The sequence below is a fragment of the Talpa occidentalis genome, unplaced genomic scaffold, assembly GCF_014898055.3.
Source record: "Talpa occidentalis isolate TD23 unplaced genomic scaffold, MPIMG_talOcc4v2.1 talOcc4.12, whole genome shotgun sequence".
NCBI lineage: Eukaryota > Metazoa > Chordata > Mammalia > Eulipotyphla > Talpidae > Talpa > Talpa occidentalis.
In genome coordinates, this window is record NW_023601212.1 from 15001428 (window position 1) to 15019107 (window position 17680).

At 38.9% G+C, this 17680-nt stretch overlaps 1 protein-coding gene across 1 annotated transcript; it reads right to left on the bottom strand.

Moving 5' to 3' along the window:
* Positions 1–4119: 4119 nt before the first annotated feature.
* Positions 4120–13703, bottom strand: NXPE1 (neurexophilin and PC-esterase domain family member 1). Its single transcript, XM_037504267.1, has 4 exons — positions 13282–13703; positions 10218–10279; positions 5312–5524; positions 4120–4655 (listed from the first exon to the last, which is right to left on the bottom strand). Exons 1-4 carry the CDS (start codon positions 13686–13688, stop codon positions 4120–4122), a joined length of 1218 nt encoding a protein of 405 aa, XP_037360164.1. The 5' UTR covers positions 13689–13703.
* Between the last annotated feature and the right edge of the window lie 3977 nt (positions 13704–17680).

Below are 17680 nucleotides of genomic sequence, written 5' to 3' on the forward strand. Positions count from 1 at the left end.
CTCACCTGCTGCTCCCTTCAGCAGTGTATTTCAGTAGATCCACCTCTTCTGCTCCCCACTCTGTCTCTGGCCCTGCATTTCTGGCCTGCACCCCAGCTCTTGTATGCATAAATAAATCTTTTAAAAAAATTATTGAAAAAAAGAATTAAGATATGCTTTCCTTTGAGGAAACTGAGACTTCAAATAGAAAATATGTGTTCAATGAATTTGAGAGTTTAGGGGAGAATGTAGTGAAGTAACTGCTGAGCCTGGGGTAGGAGGAAGAAAGGGGAAATGGGGCTAGGAGGAGTCTTACAAGTTGAACGAGAATGGAAGAAACAGGGAGGCAGTGCCTGAGACATAAAAGGCATTCCGTACATTTTCGTTTCCTGAATTAGTGAGTGAACTCAGTGTCTTTTAATGAGAGTGAGACTCTAAGAAACACAGACGACTAAAAGGCAATAATTGAGGGTGCGATGTCACTAGAGTGATGACCAGGGGGTGGCCCTCCAGGTGGGTTGTCAAAATAGCTCAGAAGTGAAGGTCAATGGTAATTAGAAAGAAAAATGACCGGACAGGTTTGAATTAGTTTGTATGTGGGATTTGAATTCTTTCAGGGTAATGAAGAATATTTTTGGAGATGATGAGGACTTAGCCAGGAATCTAAGTACTCAGTGAACACAGGGAAACAAGTCTTTCAGGTAGGTCCTATCTTACTTCCACTTTGTAAATTAGAAAATGAAGCAGGGATGTGTTAAGGAATTTGTCTATGGTCAGATAATTAATAGCTGTAGGAGTCAAGATTCAAAGGCAGGCAATGCGTGCGTGCGTGCGTTCCTTGATATGACCACAGCCCTTGGAGATGGTGCAGAGGCTGAGCAGGCGAAACTCGTACAGCACAGCCCTCCTGTTCTTTGCAGCTCAGGGTGCTCTTGCACCTATTTTGTTTGGAAAGAGATTTTCCATTCCATAGTCACTCTCATCCCCCAACATCCAGCTAAGTCACACGGGGAGGAGACTGGCATTTAAAAAAAAACTTGTAGACATTTCAGAAACCGTGATACTTCTTTAAAATGTAGTCAACAATTATCCATTTGTTTGACAAATATGTTAGAATCTGTCTTGTCCTAGGCTTAGTCCCTACTCACAAGAATTTAAAATTTAATTGGGGACACAAACTGACACAAAATAGGGTTAATTTTGTCACCAGCCTCAGGTTACAAAGTTATGGGTGAACTGAGGGAATATTAACTTTTTCCCTATTAGAATAACCTTTTCACCGAAAACACATCCCTGGGCAATTGAATGCTAGGTTCTTGGTCTGACCTGGGATAGACTGAATTCTCAGTGAAATGCTATTGACTAAATTGAGGAAACCTTTTCTTTCTAACCTTCATGGAACACTGACAATTGTACAAATGGTTTGCACAATTCATCCTAACATAAATGCCAGCAATATTTTATGAGTCATCCCATTTGTAAACAGGAGGGCACACTAGGGAGGGTCTGGGGCTGTTTCTTCGGGAACCCTCTTCTCCCTACCTTCCCTCTAGGTGACACTCCTGGCCCTCGTCTGATGTCCTCGAATCTCCCTTAGGTTGAGATCTCACTTTCTCTGGGAAGCTTTCTCTGAAGGCTCAACTCTGGGGCAGCTGACTCTGTTTCTCCGCCAGTACCCTTTCACAGCAGCTGTCACACATCCTGCAGGAGCTTGATACTTACCAGTATTCCCTCTTACATACCCTTCTTTGCAGACAGGACCTTGTTTAGCATTGGGACCTTGTTTACACACCCCATCTCAATAGTTGAGTAAATAAGTATTGCTTGAATGTATGATTCTTGGAACAGAGCCTCCTTTTTCCTGACGGTTGCTCCAAGGGCTTCTTTCTTCGTTGGGACCTTTTAGGTTCTCAGCATGTACTATATTGCAGGATCAAAAAGGAGGGGAATAGAAGACAAGGTAATTAGTAGCTGCATATAAATATCCTGGAAGACTCAGGCTACTTGATTCATAGATGATTTCTTCCTTCCCTATTTTGTAAACTAGGCTTCATGCCCCTCCCTCCTTACCCACAAAGTAGTAGGTGTAAAGAAATGTCAGCAGTTATTCTCACTGTAAACACAGAATTTTATCCGTGACCCCTTCCTAGATGAAGGGACTTATTCCTCTCCTCCCTGTCACTCATGTTTTATATTATCTTCCTCCTCTTGGTTTACAGATGATTTGCCCACTTGATTAGTTATTAATATGCAGTGTTCTTTTTGTATGTATCCCACCTCTCATGCTTTGTTTGGATTTATAGAGATGCGGCCTCATTTGTCTGATATATAGTAACCGGGTGCTACTATGAACCTCACCCCGTGCTAGGAACTAGGGGTGAATATAAATGTTCCAAGGACAGTGCTGGGGTCATCCTGTGCTTTCTCATGGAAGGCATCTCTCTTAAGGAAGGAAGGAGGTGAACAGAAAATCAAGAGTTGGGGAGCAGGAACAGAAGGAAAAGGAGTGTTGGGCAGGAAAGGAGCTGGCACCAAAGTGGCATGCAGGACCATGTGTGGGTTCTGACACTGCCCTGGCAGATCCCCCAGCCATGCCACTGGGGCTTCTCTCCTGCAGCTCTCCTGCTGAGAGTTCTCTTCTTTGTCATTGCCACATGAATGCCAGGAGGAGAGACAGACTGTGGATTAGAGTGATGCTGAACAATATCAGGGCAATTAGGGCCTGGAATCACAAGGTGTATAAGTACCTGGAAGCCTCGAACCTCCTGGGAGGCCAGCTGTACCCTGTTAGGAGGCAGTGATGGAACCCACACATTCTATACTCTGGTATAAACCTTTAGGTTGGATGTATAAGCTGGTTGGTACCATCTTCACTGTGCTGCCCTCTCCCTTACCAAGTGCTGCATCAACACCTCTGAGAAGCTTTGAGACCAGGGGCAGGGGCCAACGGCTGTCTCGGGAACATCAACCTTGCTCCTCCAGGGTCTGCCGAGGCATAAAATCCTTAGGACTGGCTCAGTCCACCACCCGGGTAACAGTGGATTGCTGCTCTGCTTTATACCCAGATAGCCAAGGAAGCACATGGAGTATTCCAAGAAGAAAATCCTACCTTTATTTTTTTAATACCTATATATGAGTAATCACTTTATTATTTTTTAAATTATTTTTTATTTGTATTTATTATTTATTTTTATTATTTTATTATTTTGCTTTTATTTATTTGTTTATTCTTTATTTTAACATTTATAATTTTTTAATTTTTTTGACAATATTTGCTTCCCCCCACCCCCTCAGATTGAGTCCCCATAGAATTTCCTTCCCCAAGGCACCTGTGCACCATCACCTCAGTCCCCTGTGCTCCTCCCTCCCTCCCTCTCACCTCCTCCCACCTCCTCCCCTGCAGGATGTCTCTGATTTATAATTGTTTTTGTTTTGTTGTGCTTTGTACTGTTATTATTTTTTTTACACTGATGTCTTATTTGGTTTCCCTATATTCCTGCTAGAAGTGAAACCATCCGATATTTTTCTTTTTCCTTTTGGCTAATTTCACTGAGCACAATTCCTTCTAGCTCCATCCATGTTGCTGTGAATGGCATGAGTTTATGTTTTTTGATTGCTGAATAATATTCCATTGAGTATATATACCACATCTTCTTGATCCAGTCATCTATTTTGGGGCATTCAGGCTGATTCCAGGTTTTACCTATTGTAAAAAGTGCTGCAATAAACATAGGGGTACAGGTGGTCTTTTGAATCACTGTTTTTATGTCCTTTGGGTAGATCCCTAGGAGTGGAATTGCTGGGTCATATGGTAGTTCCATTTTTAGTAGACTGAGGAACCTCCAGACAGCTTTCCATAGTGGGTGGACCCCAATGACTTCTGATTGAAACTATTCCAGACATTGCTCCTATACTTAACTGTCCTCTTTTATCTCCAAAGCACCTTCATTTTGATATTTGTATGGGAAACTTGACTCTGTCTCTGGTGAATCCTCTCAGCCTCCACACCTCTGGCCTGTACCCCAGTTCTTATATGCATAAATAAATAAATCTTTTAAAAAATTAAATAAGTAAAACTTCTCTGACAATAAAAATGGAGCTACTTATGAATATTTCCCTGGAGATTTGGCATATTATGCTTTAGCAAATATAGTTTAAGAACATATTAATCTGATTTTCAATCACAGGATCAGGCGGGTGGATAATTTTGCTGTCCCATGCAATGGTCATGTCCCAGGCATCAATGACTCCCACTTTGAGATCTTTTAAAATGTCCTTCATGATAAGATGTTGAATGTAACCCAGGGAATCGCCAAACCTCTCTGGCTCTATGTGCATCTCCCTTATATTTTCTGTCTTAATGATCACTTTAGTGGCTGGGCTTCTTAGAAACAGTCGTTCAATCGCCTTTCGGATATTGATGACCCTTCGAATGAAAATTTCAATGGGGAAGGGTCTGAAGTGCTGGCCAATCGTGATGACAATGGCTGTATTTTTGTCACCTGGTATCTGGTCAATTTCCTGAGGAATATAAGCCTCATCCTTCACAGAGTAGAGTTGAACAGTCACAAAAGGATAGCTGTGTTTTTTCCACTGAATCTGAATGTGTCTTTCTGCATCCAGAAGCAAATGTTTCTTAAATACTCCAGTTCCATGAAGATCAAAAAATTTTAGTGCTGATGAAAAAAAGAAATCTTTTAATGAGAAGGTAAGGATTAACATTTTTCATAAGAATACTCAATCATTTGAAATTCTCACCCATCTGTATTATTTTTGTGTGGTCTAGTCCTACCTCTAGGGTAGAGTGCCTGTTAATACCATGTGTGAAATATCAATCAAAATGTACAGTAGTCATTGGAATATTTTTTAAAGATTTACTTATTAATGCATACAAGAACTGTGGTACAGGCCAGAGGTATGGAGGGTGAGAAGATTCACCAGAGACAGATTGGAGAGCAGAAGAGGCACGTTTACTGAAATACACTGCTGAGGGGAGCAGCAGGTGAGTCAGGAGAGGTCTGCTGCATTATGTGGGTCACCTCCCTGGCCGGGGATCAAACTCGTGCTGCTGCAGTGGCTGTGGATAGCTGCATAGGTTGTGTCTTAACCCATTGCGCCACCAGGGAGGCCCAGGTATTGGAATTTATAAAGAGGAATTCATTGGAATTTCTTATGAAAAAGTAAATTGAATATATTGTAGATTAAAAGACTCATATCTTTTAAAGTTAAATGAAGTAAGAATCAAAACAGTCAAAGTGACAGGATAGAGATGTCATTGAATGTATGTCAAATTCAGCCTGAATTTCTAAAAGAATATGAACTCATTACATACATTTAACAACATTGGGTAAGTACTTGATCCACTGACGCAGAGTCGAGTCTCCCAGCAGGTAAATGAGTTTTCCTTTCAAGCAGTCAATTTTCTTTGCTGTATCAAACTGAGTCTGGTTGCAAAATGTTGTTACCCACTTTCCTTGTAAAGTATAACCAGCAGGGACAGGACTGTCCATTCCAACGTGGCATTTTTCTTTTATCTTTTCACTTCCTGGCAATAGAGATACTTGTGGTGAGTTTATTGGTTAAGTTAAAGATCCAGTCTTCTTTGTCCTGTCTTCCCTTGGTCTCTCTCTCTCACTCCTGTTTCCTGATCGCTACCCTTCCTAGTACTCTGCTTTGATCCTCAACTTTGTTTTAGGTACTTCTGTTCTTTCTTTTGAGATATTTTGAGTCAATCTGAGTCCTCCCAGTGAATTTCTGCCAAATCTGGCCATCAGCTAAGTCTTGATGTTCCATCATTTCTCTGTTACCCGACTGATTCTCTGGTGATGTAGGAATTTGTCTCTAACCTGAATACCAGTGGCCTATCCCTTGGTGTCCTTGCATCAAATCAGCTCTTTGTTCCATTAAAGAAGAAATAAGCTTGTTTTTCCAAAATTAAAAAAATATATATATTTTCATTTTGTAAAAGAGGCCTAACAATATAATCTGTCAACATAAAGAAGATGTGGTATATATACACAATGGAATATTACTCAGCAATCAAAAAAGATAAACTCATGCAATTTGCAGCAACATGGAGGAAGCTGGAAGGGATCATGCTCAGCGAAATAAGCCAGAAAAAAAAGAAAAATACCAGATGGTCTCACTCATAGCAGGAATTTAGAAAACCTAGATAAGAGACCAGGAAAAAGACTAATTGCAATAAAGTAAATATCAAAATCAACAAGCAACTACAGACCAGAGATATATACAGTGGGGGCGGGGGGAGGAGAAGAGGGATTAGGGTCAGAAAAAGGGGGTGGGAACTGTATGGGGAATATAACCAAAATGAAAATACATACATTATGCAAAAATGAATAATGATGTAGGGATTATATAAAATAAAATATTTATTAAAAAATATGAAGAATATTAAATACCTAGCTTGAAGCGACATTGTTTTTAAATTTTTGTTTTAATCTTCCTTCCTTCCTTCCTTCCTTCTCTTTCTTTATTTTTTCCATCATTGTTCATTTTTAAATAATGTTTGCTTCCCTCCCACCCAGGTGTAGTCCCCATAGAATTTCCTTCACCAATGCACCCGTGCACCATCACCCAGTCCCCTCTGCTCCTCCCTCCCTCCCTCTGATTCCTCTCCTGCTTCCTCCCCTGCAGGATGTCTCTGATTTATAATTGTCTGTTTTTGTTTTGTTGTGTTGTGTTTTGTACTGTTATTATTTCCCCCCCAGATGTCTTGTTTGGTTCCCCTATAGTCCTCCTATATTGAAGTAACATTTTTAATAGGAAGTTTCTAGAATTGGCACATAGCAGTTAGCACAAAGCAATCATCTGAAAACTTCCAGCAATAATGATGAGGAGTGCAGGCTCTGTTGGCACATGTCCGCCTTCCCAAGGCGTCACAGGTGGCATGCACCCAATGTTCCACTGCGGCATAAGGAAGACCATCACTTGCTCATGTCACTTTGTCAGTCATGATGCCATATCCCCACCTCTAGTCTTCCCTTCCTATTTAGGTTTTGTGACATCAGCACATCAGCATTGATAATTTTATTCTGTAATTTATAGGAAGCAAATAATAATGACTTTAAAATTTAAGGAAATTATCCCTTACATAATAGTCCTGGAGGGATCAGTCCAAGGTTAATAAGATGCTGCAAGGTTTCAGTTTTCCAGTCCTTTCTATATTACTGTTTGATAGTCTCTTTTTGTGGGGTGGTGGTGGTACAAGGTTGTGCTTAATTTAACTATATTCTTTTTTTATGTCTCATTGAAGTATTGGTATACCTGCTCATATTTAATGTTTATAGTTTACTGAGTTTGAACATGTGCCTACACTCAGGATTCCATCACTATAATCAAGTTGCTATTCTTATTATATGAATTAAAACTCATGGTCTAACACAGCTCTTCACCTCTTATCATTATATTACCTCTTACCATTACCATTACCTCTCCCTAGATTCAGACATAGAGCTAGGCCTGTCTGGATAGCTAGATGCTTAGACCTGTCAAGAGGCTTTTGCTTGAGTGATCAGAGGGTTGTCACAGACAGAGCACATCTACTAGGATGTGCTCTGGAAAACAATGATTGCTAGGATAATACTGATATATTCCTCTGATAAGACATTTCTTGGAAGGGAAGAAATTCAAGAGGAAGGCAAGTGGTTACTTTTTTTTTTTTATTTTATGTATCTCACTCATTCATTTTTTGCTCATATGCTTTTGGTTTTGGTGTCAGATTAAAAAAATATTGCCAAGGGCCTCCCTTGGTGGCGCAGCGGTTGAGTGCTGGGCTGCAAAGCTGCCCGCAGCCTCTGCAGCGCCGGTTCGATCCCCGGCCGCCAGGTGAGGGTCCCATGCCACGTGACAGACCTCTCCTGCCGCACCCGCTGCTCCCCTCAGCAGTGTATTTCATCAGTCTGCCTGTTCTGCTCCCCGCTCTGGCTCTGGTGAATTCTCTCACCCTCCCGCACTTCTGACTGTACCCAGTGCTTGTATGGATAAATAAATAAATTTTAAAAATAAATATAAATAAATAAATATTGCCAAAAGTTATGTCAAGGATCATAGTGCCTTTATCTCTTCTTGGAGTTTCATTTTATTTTGGGGGGAGGTTTTTGCTTATTGAGTAAATCTCTTAAGTAGTAATTGATGTGTTCAGAGATTCTGTTTTTTCCCAATTCAGTCTTGGAAGGTTGTATATCTCTAAGAATTTATCTATTTTTTTGAGATAGTCCTGATTCCTGGTATATGATATTCTCTTAAGATGTTTCTGTGGAATCAGCTATAACATGTCCTCTCTCATTCATATTTTATTGCCTTAAGTTCTCACTCTCTTTTTTGTTTCTGTTGAGTTTATGTGAAGGCTTGTAAATTTTGTTTATTTTGATCTTTTCTATATTGTTTCTAGTCTCTTTTTCATTCCATTCTATTGTGATCTCTTTTCCTTGTTTCTTTTTTTAAAATTAATTAATTTATTTATACAAGAACCAGGATACAGGCCAGATGTGTGGGAGGTTGAGAGGATTTACCAGAGCCAGAGGGGGGAGCAGAACAGGCAGACTGAGGAAATACACTACTGAGGGGAGCAGTGGGCGAGATAGGAGAGGTCTGCTGCGCCATGTGGGACCCTCGTCAGCTGGCGGGGATGGAACCAGTGCTGCAGAGGCTGCGGATAGCTTCACAGCACAACACGCAACCGCCTGTGCCACCAGGGGAGGCCCTCTTTTCCTTGTTTCTTAAGATGTAAAGTTAAGTTTTTTATGTGAGCTTTTTTTTTTTACTTCTTGAGGTAAGAATTTATTGTTATGAAGTTTCCTTGTAGAATTGCTTTTGCAGCATCCCATAAACTTCAGTATGTAGTATTTCCACTTTTGTTTGTGTCAAAGTAATTTCTGATTTATGTTTCGATTTGTTCTTTGATCCATTGACTATTCACTAGCATGCTATTTAATCTCCAAGTATTTGTGACTTTTAGTTTTGATAATAATTTTTAGTTTTTCTGTTACTTTGATTGAAAAAAGTGTAAACTTGCTGAATATTCATTTTTCTCCATTTTCTCATAATGCCTAATATCTAATAGCACCTCAATAAACATTTGCTGGATGAATGAATATTAGAAACTAGGTCATCACTTCAAGTAAATCTCATAATAAATGTTGGTAAAATCAGGCTTATAGAAGTCAATTTTAATGTTAAGATCTTATAAATGTTACTCTTTCATAAGGAAATTTTTGTCTGCTACTAAAGAGCATTTAGCAAAATGGAAACTTCATCAAAATTGTTAAGTACATCAACTAAATATTAGAATGTAATATTAATTCTTGATGCTGTTAGAAATGTCACTGGGGCTACAATAGCTGGGGTGGGAATGAAATGCCCAAGGACCCAATACAGTTCTTAGTAGGTGTCTCTGGTGTCACTTATCTTGGATTTCAAAGAGACAGATTGATTCAAGAAAATGATTTCAAGCTCTGTTTATAACATCTTTCCTGTCTATATATATAATATATATACTATATATTATATATAATATAGCATATAGTATATATGATATAATATATACCATATAATATATAAAATATTCAATATATAATATATATGATACTACTACATACAATACATAGTACATAATATATAATAGTATATATTATATATATAGTATATGTTTATAAAGGAACATGTTGGTATCCCACATTCTTATTTTTCTGCTATGGCTTCCCTAGACAAGTCTATGCTTAGTAAGGCAGTAAGTTAGATTGTCCTATTTTCATATAAATTTCTAAAATATTCTGGTATGGATCTTTTGGTTGTTTTAAAAATAAGTTTGAGTTTGAGTTTTGCATTCAAAAGAAGAATCCCTAAATAATTCTGTGAGTAATTAAAGCTGTTGAATTCTAGTTTCACCCAGGGGATTTGCAGATAGAATAAATAACATAGATACTTGAGCCTAAGCACCCTCTCCCTAGATTCAGAAATAGAGCTAGGCCTGTCTGGATAGCTAGATGCTTAGACCTGTCAAGAGGCTTTTGTTTGAGTGATCAGAGGGTTGTCACAGACGGAGCACATCTACTAGGAACTGTACTCCTGGAAAGTGATGATGGCTAGGATAATACTGATATTTTCCTCTGATATATACTGGTATATTCCTCTGCTAGGATAATACTATATATTCCTCATTTCTTAAAATTTCCAAGCCAGGCATCAAACACCACCTACCATAGGATAGAGCTACTTACTGTTACATTGAGAGACATCAATGTGTTTAAGATGTTTTATTATTTCAACTCCCACGTTGGACCTTCAAAAAACAGGGCAATAAATTAGTTTGATATTTCTCCCTACAATACAGATAATAGAAAATGTCTATTGGTGAAGGAAGGATACTTTTTTTACAACTGAATATTTGATTGTTGTAAATTTTGTTTATGAAGGGTACTGTATATAAATGAGGATTCTGGAAGACTATCTGTTCTCCAAATGTATTTCCAGTCCAAGGAAGTTCTCCTCACATACCACACACAATCAGTGTGGTCTGGAATTTTAGATTGAAAGTATTTATAACTTGCAAGTTCTCATCTCTTGCTGCTTCTGCATCATTCATTCAAGTTCATGTATTTGTCTTGGATGCTCTGAGACTTGAATTGATCACGCTGTCAACATTACTTCCAGAAAAGTCTTTCCATCTGCAAATGCAACAGCATTAATTTTTAATTCCATCTATTATCTCCTCTTTCATTATCTAAGGAGTTATGTCTCCTTAGCATGGCAGAAAGACCTCTTTTGACAAGATTCCTAATAATTTATCCATGAATCCTGCAATGTTTACCTTCAGTTTCCACTAGAAAGTTGCATTCCAATGATTGTTAGCTATATGCTGGAAGACAGTGCAATTGCTTGATCCACTGCTGTCTCACTAAATCTATCAAGTGGCCAACAGGAAGTAGTGTTCAGACCATTACATTTTTTCCTCTAGTTGAGAAAAGACTACCTGACACTCTTCTTCCTTTTCTCTTGTTCTTCATTTCAATCCTGCTAATCACGTGCCAGGCAGAAGGACTGGGGACCCAGGTGCCAGGTAAACAGATACACTTGGCATCCCATTCTCTGATATGTTGAATCTTCAGTTTCAGTCCAAAGAAGGAAAGGGATTAGCACATGTTCATCCTTTCTGGGATTAGGTATAGAGATGGTTAGGTAGGAAGCGATTTGTTGACCTACACTATCAGACATCATAAGGGGAAAATACCAAAACCTAACTGTGCTTTTTCCTCTTTCTGTAGGAATTCACAGACTACGGATCAGGAGACAAAAACTTGATTAACTAAGTAAGATTCTGGAATACATATTGTTTTCCCATACTGGTAGTGACTATTTTTCTTAGCATATATTTTTTAAGAGAGTAAGAGGGAGACACTGCACGCTTGACTTTGGAAACTGCTAGCAAAGAGGTTGTTGAGAATCTAGGATTCTTCTTTGTTACCAAATTTAAGAAAATCAAATCCTCAAGGAAAAAATGGATACTAGTAGAATGGAAAGGGGACGGGTAATGGACAGAGCCCCCAAGTCTATAGAAAATTAGTAAATGAGCAAAGGTATCTAGAACTGATAGATGGATTCAGGAATTTTCCAGCAGGTTTTAGGAGTTGTGGTGACATACAATCACTCTTTTTTTTTTTTTTTTTAAGATTTATTTATTTATTTATTTATTTATGCAAGCACTGGGTACAGTCAGAAGCGCGGGAGGGTGAGAGAATTCACCAGAGCCAGAGCGGGGAGCAGAGCAGGCAGAAGGACCGAAGTACACTGCTCAGGGAGGAGTGGGAGGTAGGAGAGATCTGTGCGCCATGTGGGACCCTCCTCCGGCAGCCGGGCATTGAACTGGCGGTCGCAGAAGCTGCGGGCAGCTTCGCAACCCAGCGCTCAACCGCTGCGCCACAGGGGAGGCCCCATCACAGTTCATTTTAAGCCATAAAGTATTTTCTACCTTAGTGGAGAACTGGGAGACCAAGACATGAGGAGCAGTTTGTGAACAAGGAGAGAAAGGCAATGTTGATACATGACGATGGGATAAATATGCACGCACATTAGTATGTGGATCTTTAGGAGTCACCGAATCACTCTCTGAGAAATAGGAAGGACTCCTCCAACCTGAGCAGTATGCACTAAGGAGTATATGATCTTGAGGTCAAATGGCAATGACCAAAGAAGTTGGCTTTTTGGAACAACCTCTCAGGCAACAGAGTAGGTAATGGATTAGAGAAGGTGATTAGCAGGTGGGGATCTCTTACAGGTAATCTGGATGAGATGATGATGATGTCAGCTCACATACCAACACTAGCTATAGAGAAAAATGGTAGAGCCATAAGCAATATTTAAAAGACAGGATGTACAGTGTATGAATATGGTGTAGAAATATGGTACGGATGTTTTGCACACTTCTCAAGGAATCTTTTTTTTTTTTGTGCAACACAGAATGATACTTTCCCATAAAATTCATCTTATTATAATAGCTTAAATATGGAAACAACCTAAATGCCCAAAAACAATTGACTGGATCAAGAAGATGTGGTATATACACACAATAGAATACTACTCAGCAATCAAAAAAGATAAAATCATGCCATTTGCAGCAACATGAATGGAGCTGTAGAGGATTATGCTTAGTGAGATAAGTCAGAAGGAAAAAGAAAAATATCAGATGGTTTCATTTATAGGAGGAATATAGGGGAACCAAGTAAGGGGTCAGAGGAAAAAAAGACATAACTAGCAAGCAAAAGATAAATCAGAGACATTCAGCAAGGGATGGTGAGGGAGAGGGATTAAAACAGGGATGGGAGGAGCACAAGAGACTACGGTGATGGTTAATGAGTGACTTGGTGTTGAGAATTTTATGCAGCTACATCTGAGATGAGAAAGCAAACTACAAAATTGAACAATGATGTAAAATAAATATAAAGAAATAATAGAAAAAATCAATACTGATATTGGGGCCCCCTGCAAAAAAGAATACATTTTATAAAACCTAGATGTGTAGTAAAGAAAATGACATGACTGGGTCTAAGAATAGGGAGGTACAGGCACATATTTTAGAGTTCTACCTTGTGTAGACCTTTTGCATGAACATTCCCGTAAAACAGTCAGCCGTGGCAGTGGGAGTCATGAATGGGGGCACATGGAGACACCACACACCTGACCAGACCTTGGATAGAAGAGGCATCTGAAGGGTCTTCTCAATAGTAATTGAGATGGACACTATAGTTCATGGGGCACCCCTCTCAGTGCATATCCCCAGATGCTTACCTGTGAAAAAGCGTTTTTTCCTTGTCAGTAAGATAAGAAAGGTCTCGATTCCTGGTGGTCATATGAGTAAGAGCTTCACAGGGAAAATATGGAGGTTTCACACAGTAAAAGGGATTTTCATCTGGAGTATCCAGGTACGTGCAGAGCTCAGCGCTTGAGTTTAGAGTGAAGCCACATTCAGTGAAGACATGGGTGGTGCCATTAACAAATTTACCATTGAAAATAATCTTGTCATAGCCTTGGTTCCTCGCCCTCCAGAGAGCTGACACCCCTTCGCTGGGGTGGATGAGTAGGAGAGACAGGGAGACCCGGCCCTCCCAGAACAGGGTGAAGCTGACCAGGTAGGTGCCGTTGTTGAAATCCGTCACCTTTCCTGAGGCGCCGGCCTTGAGGCCGGGAGAGGACATGCGGGCCCTCAGGAAGTCCCTACCATAGTCTTTCCTGCGCCCCAGGTGGTCCCTCGCCTCCAGCAGGACGTCCAGGCGATCACCCCTGCAGTACGAGTCTCGGGGGTTGAGGATGGTGACTGTGCTGTGTGCGGCGCTGGTGGTGGCGTTCAGGTGGGTGAAGGGTCTGGGTGGCATCAGCCGGTCTAGTTTCTCCAGGATCCCCTTTATTCTCAGCTCAGTCTCTGTCGGTGACTTTGGAGTGCTCAGTGGTAGGGTTGGGCATGAGGGATGAGCGGAGATGCCCAAGTTCAGAGCCCAGGAAACCTGAAATGACAAGCAGTGGGTGCTGCTATTACATGAACCTGTCAAGTCAATTTTATTTTTTGAGTTTGTATATTTGTTTACTTATTATCATTGCCAGTATTATTTAAACTAAGCCAATTTATTTAAACATTTATCCTTTAGCCTCAATATTTTACAGAATGCCAGAGTAGTTATTGATAAATATATTGAATTCAAAAATATGGAATTGAGATATAATACTTGAGTAATATATTGATTCTGGTACATTTACTTTTCCTTTTTTAATATATTTGATATTCAGGTATCACTAATTTCTGCTATGTGTCTTATGTGTCTTTTTCTTATGCTTTTAGTCTCTTCTGCTCCAAATGTGTCTTTTTCTTATGTTTTTATTCTCTGTGTGTCTTGTCTATGTGTCTTTTTCTTATGCTTTAATCTCTTCTGCCCCAAATGTATTGTAGTTCAAGCTACCATTATTTATCTCTTGGAGTACTGTAGTCATTTCAAGGATGAAGACTGTCTTTAGATCTGCTTATTTTCCAATTAATTTTCCTCCTTGTAACTAATTTCAGTCCTTCTGAAGCAAATTTCCATTCCTGTCTCTTCCCTGGCTAAGCTTCTTCCATTGCTTCCCATCCATATCTCTTAAGGTTAAGTCCCTACTTGATAGGCTTCAAGTTTTGTCATTTATTTTACTCTCTTGTTCCTGCTGCTCCTCTTGTTCCTGCTTGCTCTCTTGTTCCTTCTCTTGCACTCTGTTTTAGAGGAACTCTTTTCATCTTCAAGAGTTGAACTTCCTTTCTTTCAGCTCTTGCTGTTTAAGAAAATGTCTTTCTCATCCTGGGTTTTTTTTTAAGTTTAATTTTATATATCTTTTACATTATTTTTCATTTTTGCACCATCTGTGCATTTGCATCTTGGTTATAGTCCCCATAAAATTCCCATCCCCCTTGTTTTGATACTATTTCCTTCATCCTGGGTTGTTTTTAAATTACACATTTCCCCCCAATGCCCTAAACGTAACTTCTAACTTAGAAATCACAACTTCAGAGTTTCCTTCCTATACTTTCAACACTAGACGTGCAATATAGCTTCTCAAATTCAGTGATTATTCCATTGGTTGTAGTTGGAAGTATCTGCAGTCTTTTCTAAAAATTTGAATCTCAAGCTTTAGCCCAGATCAACTGAATCATATAAATTATATATATATGTTCCCCAATTTATATATTCCAATAATATATATATTCCAATAATATATATATTCCAATAATAGCAGCCAGCAAATAAAATGGGAGGTAAGCATGGATCTTGATGGGGGAATTTTGAAATCTCTTTTTAGTACATTTTTAAAATATCTGAGTTAAAAACTATAACAATCTTAATCATTAATTTTCCTTGAAAGTAATTTTAAAGTTCTGGATAATTAATTCACAAATGATTAATATTTATACATCCATCACATTTATTAAGCAGTATATTTACAAAGTAGAAACTATAGGACTTTTAAGGATATGTGGAGAAATTCTTAACTATTTAAGTAAAGAAAGACATCATATGTCTAAGACATAACTAGTGGTCCAAAATAGTAAGTTTATGAAAGACCTAAATAGCTCAGTCAGTGCAGTGGCTCTTGAAGATACATAATGAACACCGACTTCCTATAATAGAGAATACATCTTCTTTTTCAAGAAATATATGAAAGTTGTACAAATGTTGTTTATATTTTAGAACTAATACCTTAATAACTACTCATAGAAATAATAATAAAACCACCATGGTTTGATTTTAATGCAGATATTTAAGGAAATTCATTTAAACCTCAAAACACTGTTCCACCTCAAGTTTGAAAAAAATAGTTTCTAAATAAATCTTTAGTCAAAGAAACATTCAAAATGAAATGATAGGGTGTTGTGAAAATGACATAGTTAACACATGCCAGAATGTATGAGATACAGCTCACACAAATATCATATGAAATTTATAGCATTAAACATATTTAGCATTGTGTATGTGCACATATATGTTCAGTAGTCCCCCATTATGCAGTTTTCCTTATATGGTTTCAGTTTCTTATGATCCAGCACACTCTGAAAATTCTGCATACCGTAAGATGTTTTGAGAGATTTAGAGCACATTTAGGTAACTTTTAACTTTCCCATATTCCTCACAGTTCATTGTTACAGTGTTGGATTTTATTACTATGTGGTATTCCATGTTTAATCTGTAAAATTCATAAGTTACACTTTATTACAGGTATGTATAGGATAAAACAGCACCTCTATGGTTTGGTACTGGCTACAGTTTCAGGCATCCCTGCAGGTATTGGAACATATTCCTATGTGTGTGTTTGTGCATGAGTGCATGTGTGTGTGTGCATGTGTGTGTGTTGCAAAAATGAATTCAACAGAACTAAAAATAAAAAAAATAAATAAATCAAAAGCAAGAGTTGGTAATTGATAGAAAAGTAAAAGCAAAATCAATGTATTCAAAATAGAAAAATAGGGCCTCCCCGGTGGCGCAGCGGTTGAGCGCTGGGTTGTGAAGCTGCCTGCAGCCTCTGCAGCCGGTTCGATCCCCGGCTGCTCCCCGGCCACCGGAGGAGGGTCCCACATGGCGGCAGACCTCTCCTGCCGCCCGCTGCTCCCCTCAGCAGTGTCCTTCGGTCCTTCTGCCTGCTCTGCTCCCCGCTCTGGCTCTGGTGAATTCTCTCACCCTCCCACGCTTCTGACTGTACCCAGTGCATGTATAAACCAAACAAACAAACAAATAATAAATAAATAAATAAGACATAAAAACAAAACAAAAAAAAAAAAAAACAAAATAGAAAAATAGACTAAATATAAAACTCTCTTGTAAAAAATTAACAAAACAGGTAATTACCAGCTAATCTAAGTAATACAAAAGGAAGAAAACAAAATATGCAAAATTAAAAGAAACTTATGAGGAAAGCAGTAAGGAAGGACATTTAAAAAATTATAAGAAACACCTTTGTAGTTTTAAGCAAATACCTAGGAAACTCTAAGGTAAAATAGATAATTGATGTAAAACAATCTACCAAATTTGACTTCAGTAGAGGTAGTGTAATAGATAAATTCATCATGTAAAAAGTGGAGAAGGAGAAAGGGTTAAGGATATAGGACATGGAGGTGAGGGAAAAAATGAAATTATAGATGAAAAGGCAAAATGAAAACTGTTTTACAAGGTCAGGCCATATATATACTGGGATTTAGTGGTGAGAAAGTTAGTGGTGCCTTTACAAGGGTCATGGCGGAGGTGTTGGGGTGGTGCATTTGGGATGGAATCCTGATTAGAATGGGTTGAGGATGAATGAAATGTAGAAAATGGAAATAGTGTGTCCACAATCCATCTGAGAAACAAGGTGAAGAAGGGAAGAAGAAACAGCAGAGTTGGAGTGACAAGGAGGGAAAGCAGGAAGGATGGAGCATTAGGGACTGACTTGAGACAGGCCACTCAAAGCTGGAAGTTTCGAGTCAAAATGGACAAAACTCTTACAAATTGAAAAAAAAAAAAACCTCTACCTTTGTGGATTTTTGATAAGTTATAAAAACAATCGATGAACCTATTAAGAACAGCAGCATCAGCACTCTTTGCAACATCACCTTTGAGCACATGATGAGTGTCCTAGGAGAGAAGACAAGAGAGGGGTTTGTGTCAGAGGGAAATGTCTGTTCTCACGGTCTGTTCTT

Excerpts from the sequence above, each read along its gene's own strand:
- NXPE1 (XM_037504267.1), bottom strand. The coding sequence starts at position 13,688 with ATGTCCTCTCCCGGCCTCAAGGCCGGCGCCTCAGGAAAGGTGACGGAT. Across the intron at positions 10,280-13,281 it reads GAAAAAACGCTTTTTCACAG|GTCCAACGTGGGAGTTGAAA; the intron begins GTAAGCATCTGG and ends TGTTTTTTGAAG. Across the intron at positions 5,525-10,217 it reads TGATGTCTCTCAATGTAACA|GAAGTGAAAAGATAAAAGAA; the intron begins GTAAGTAGCTCT and ends CTCTATTGCCAG.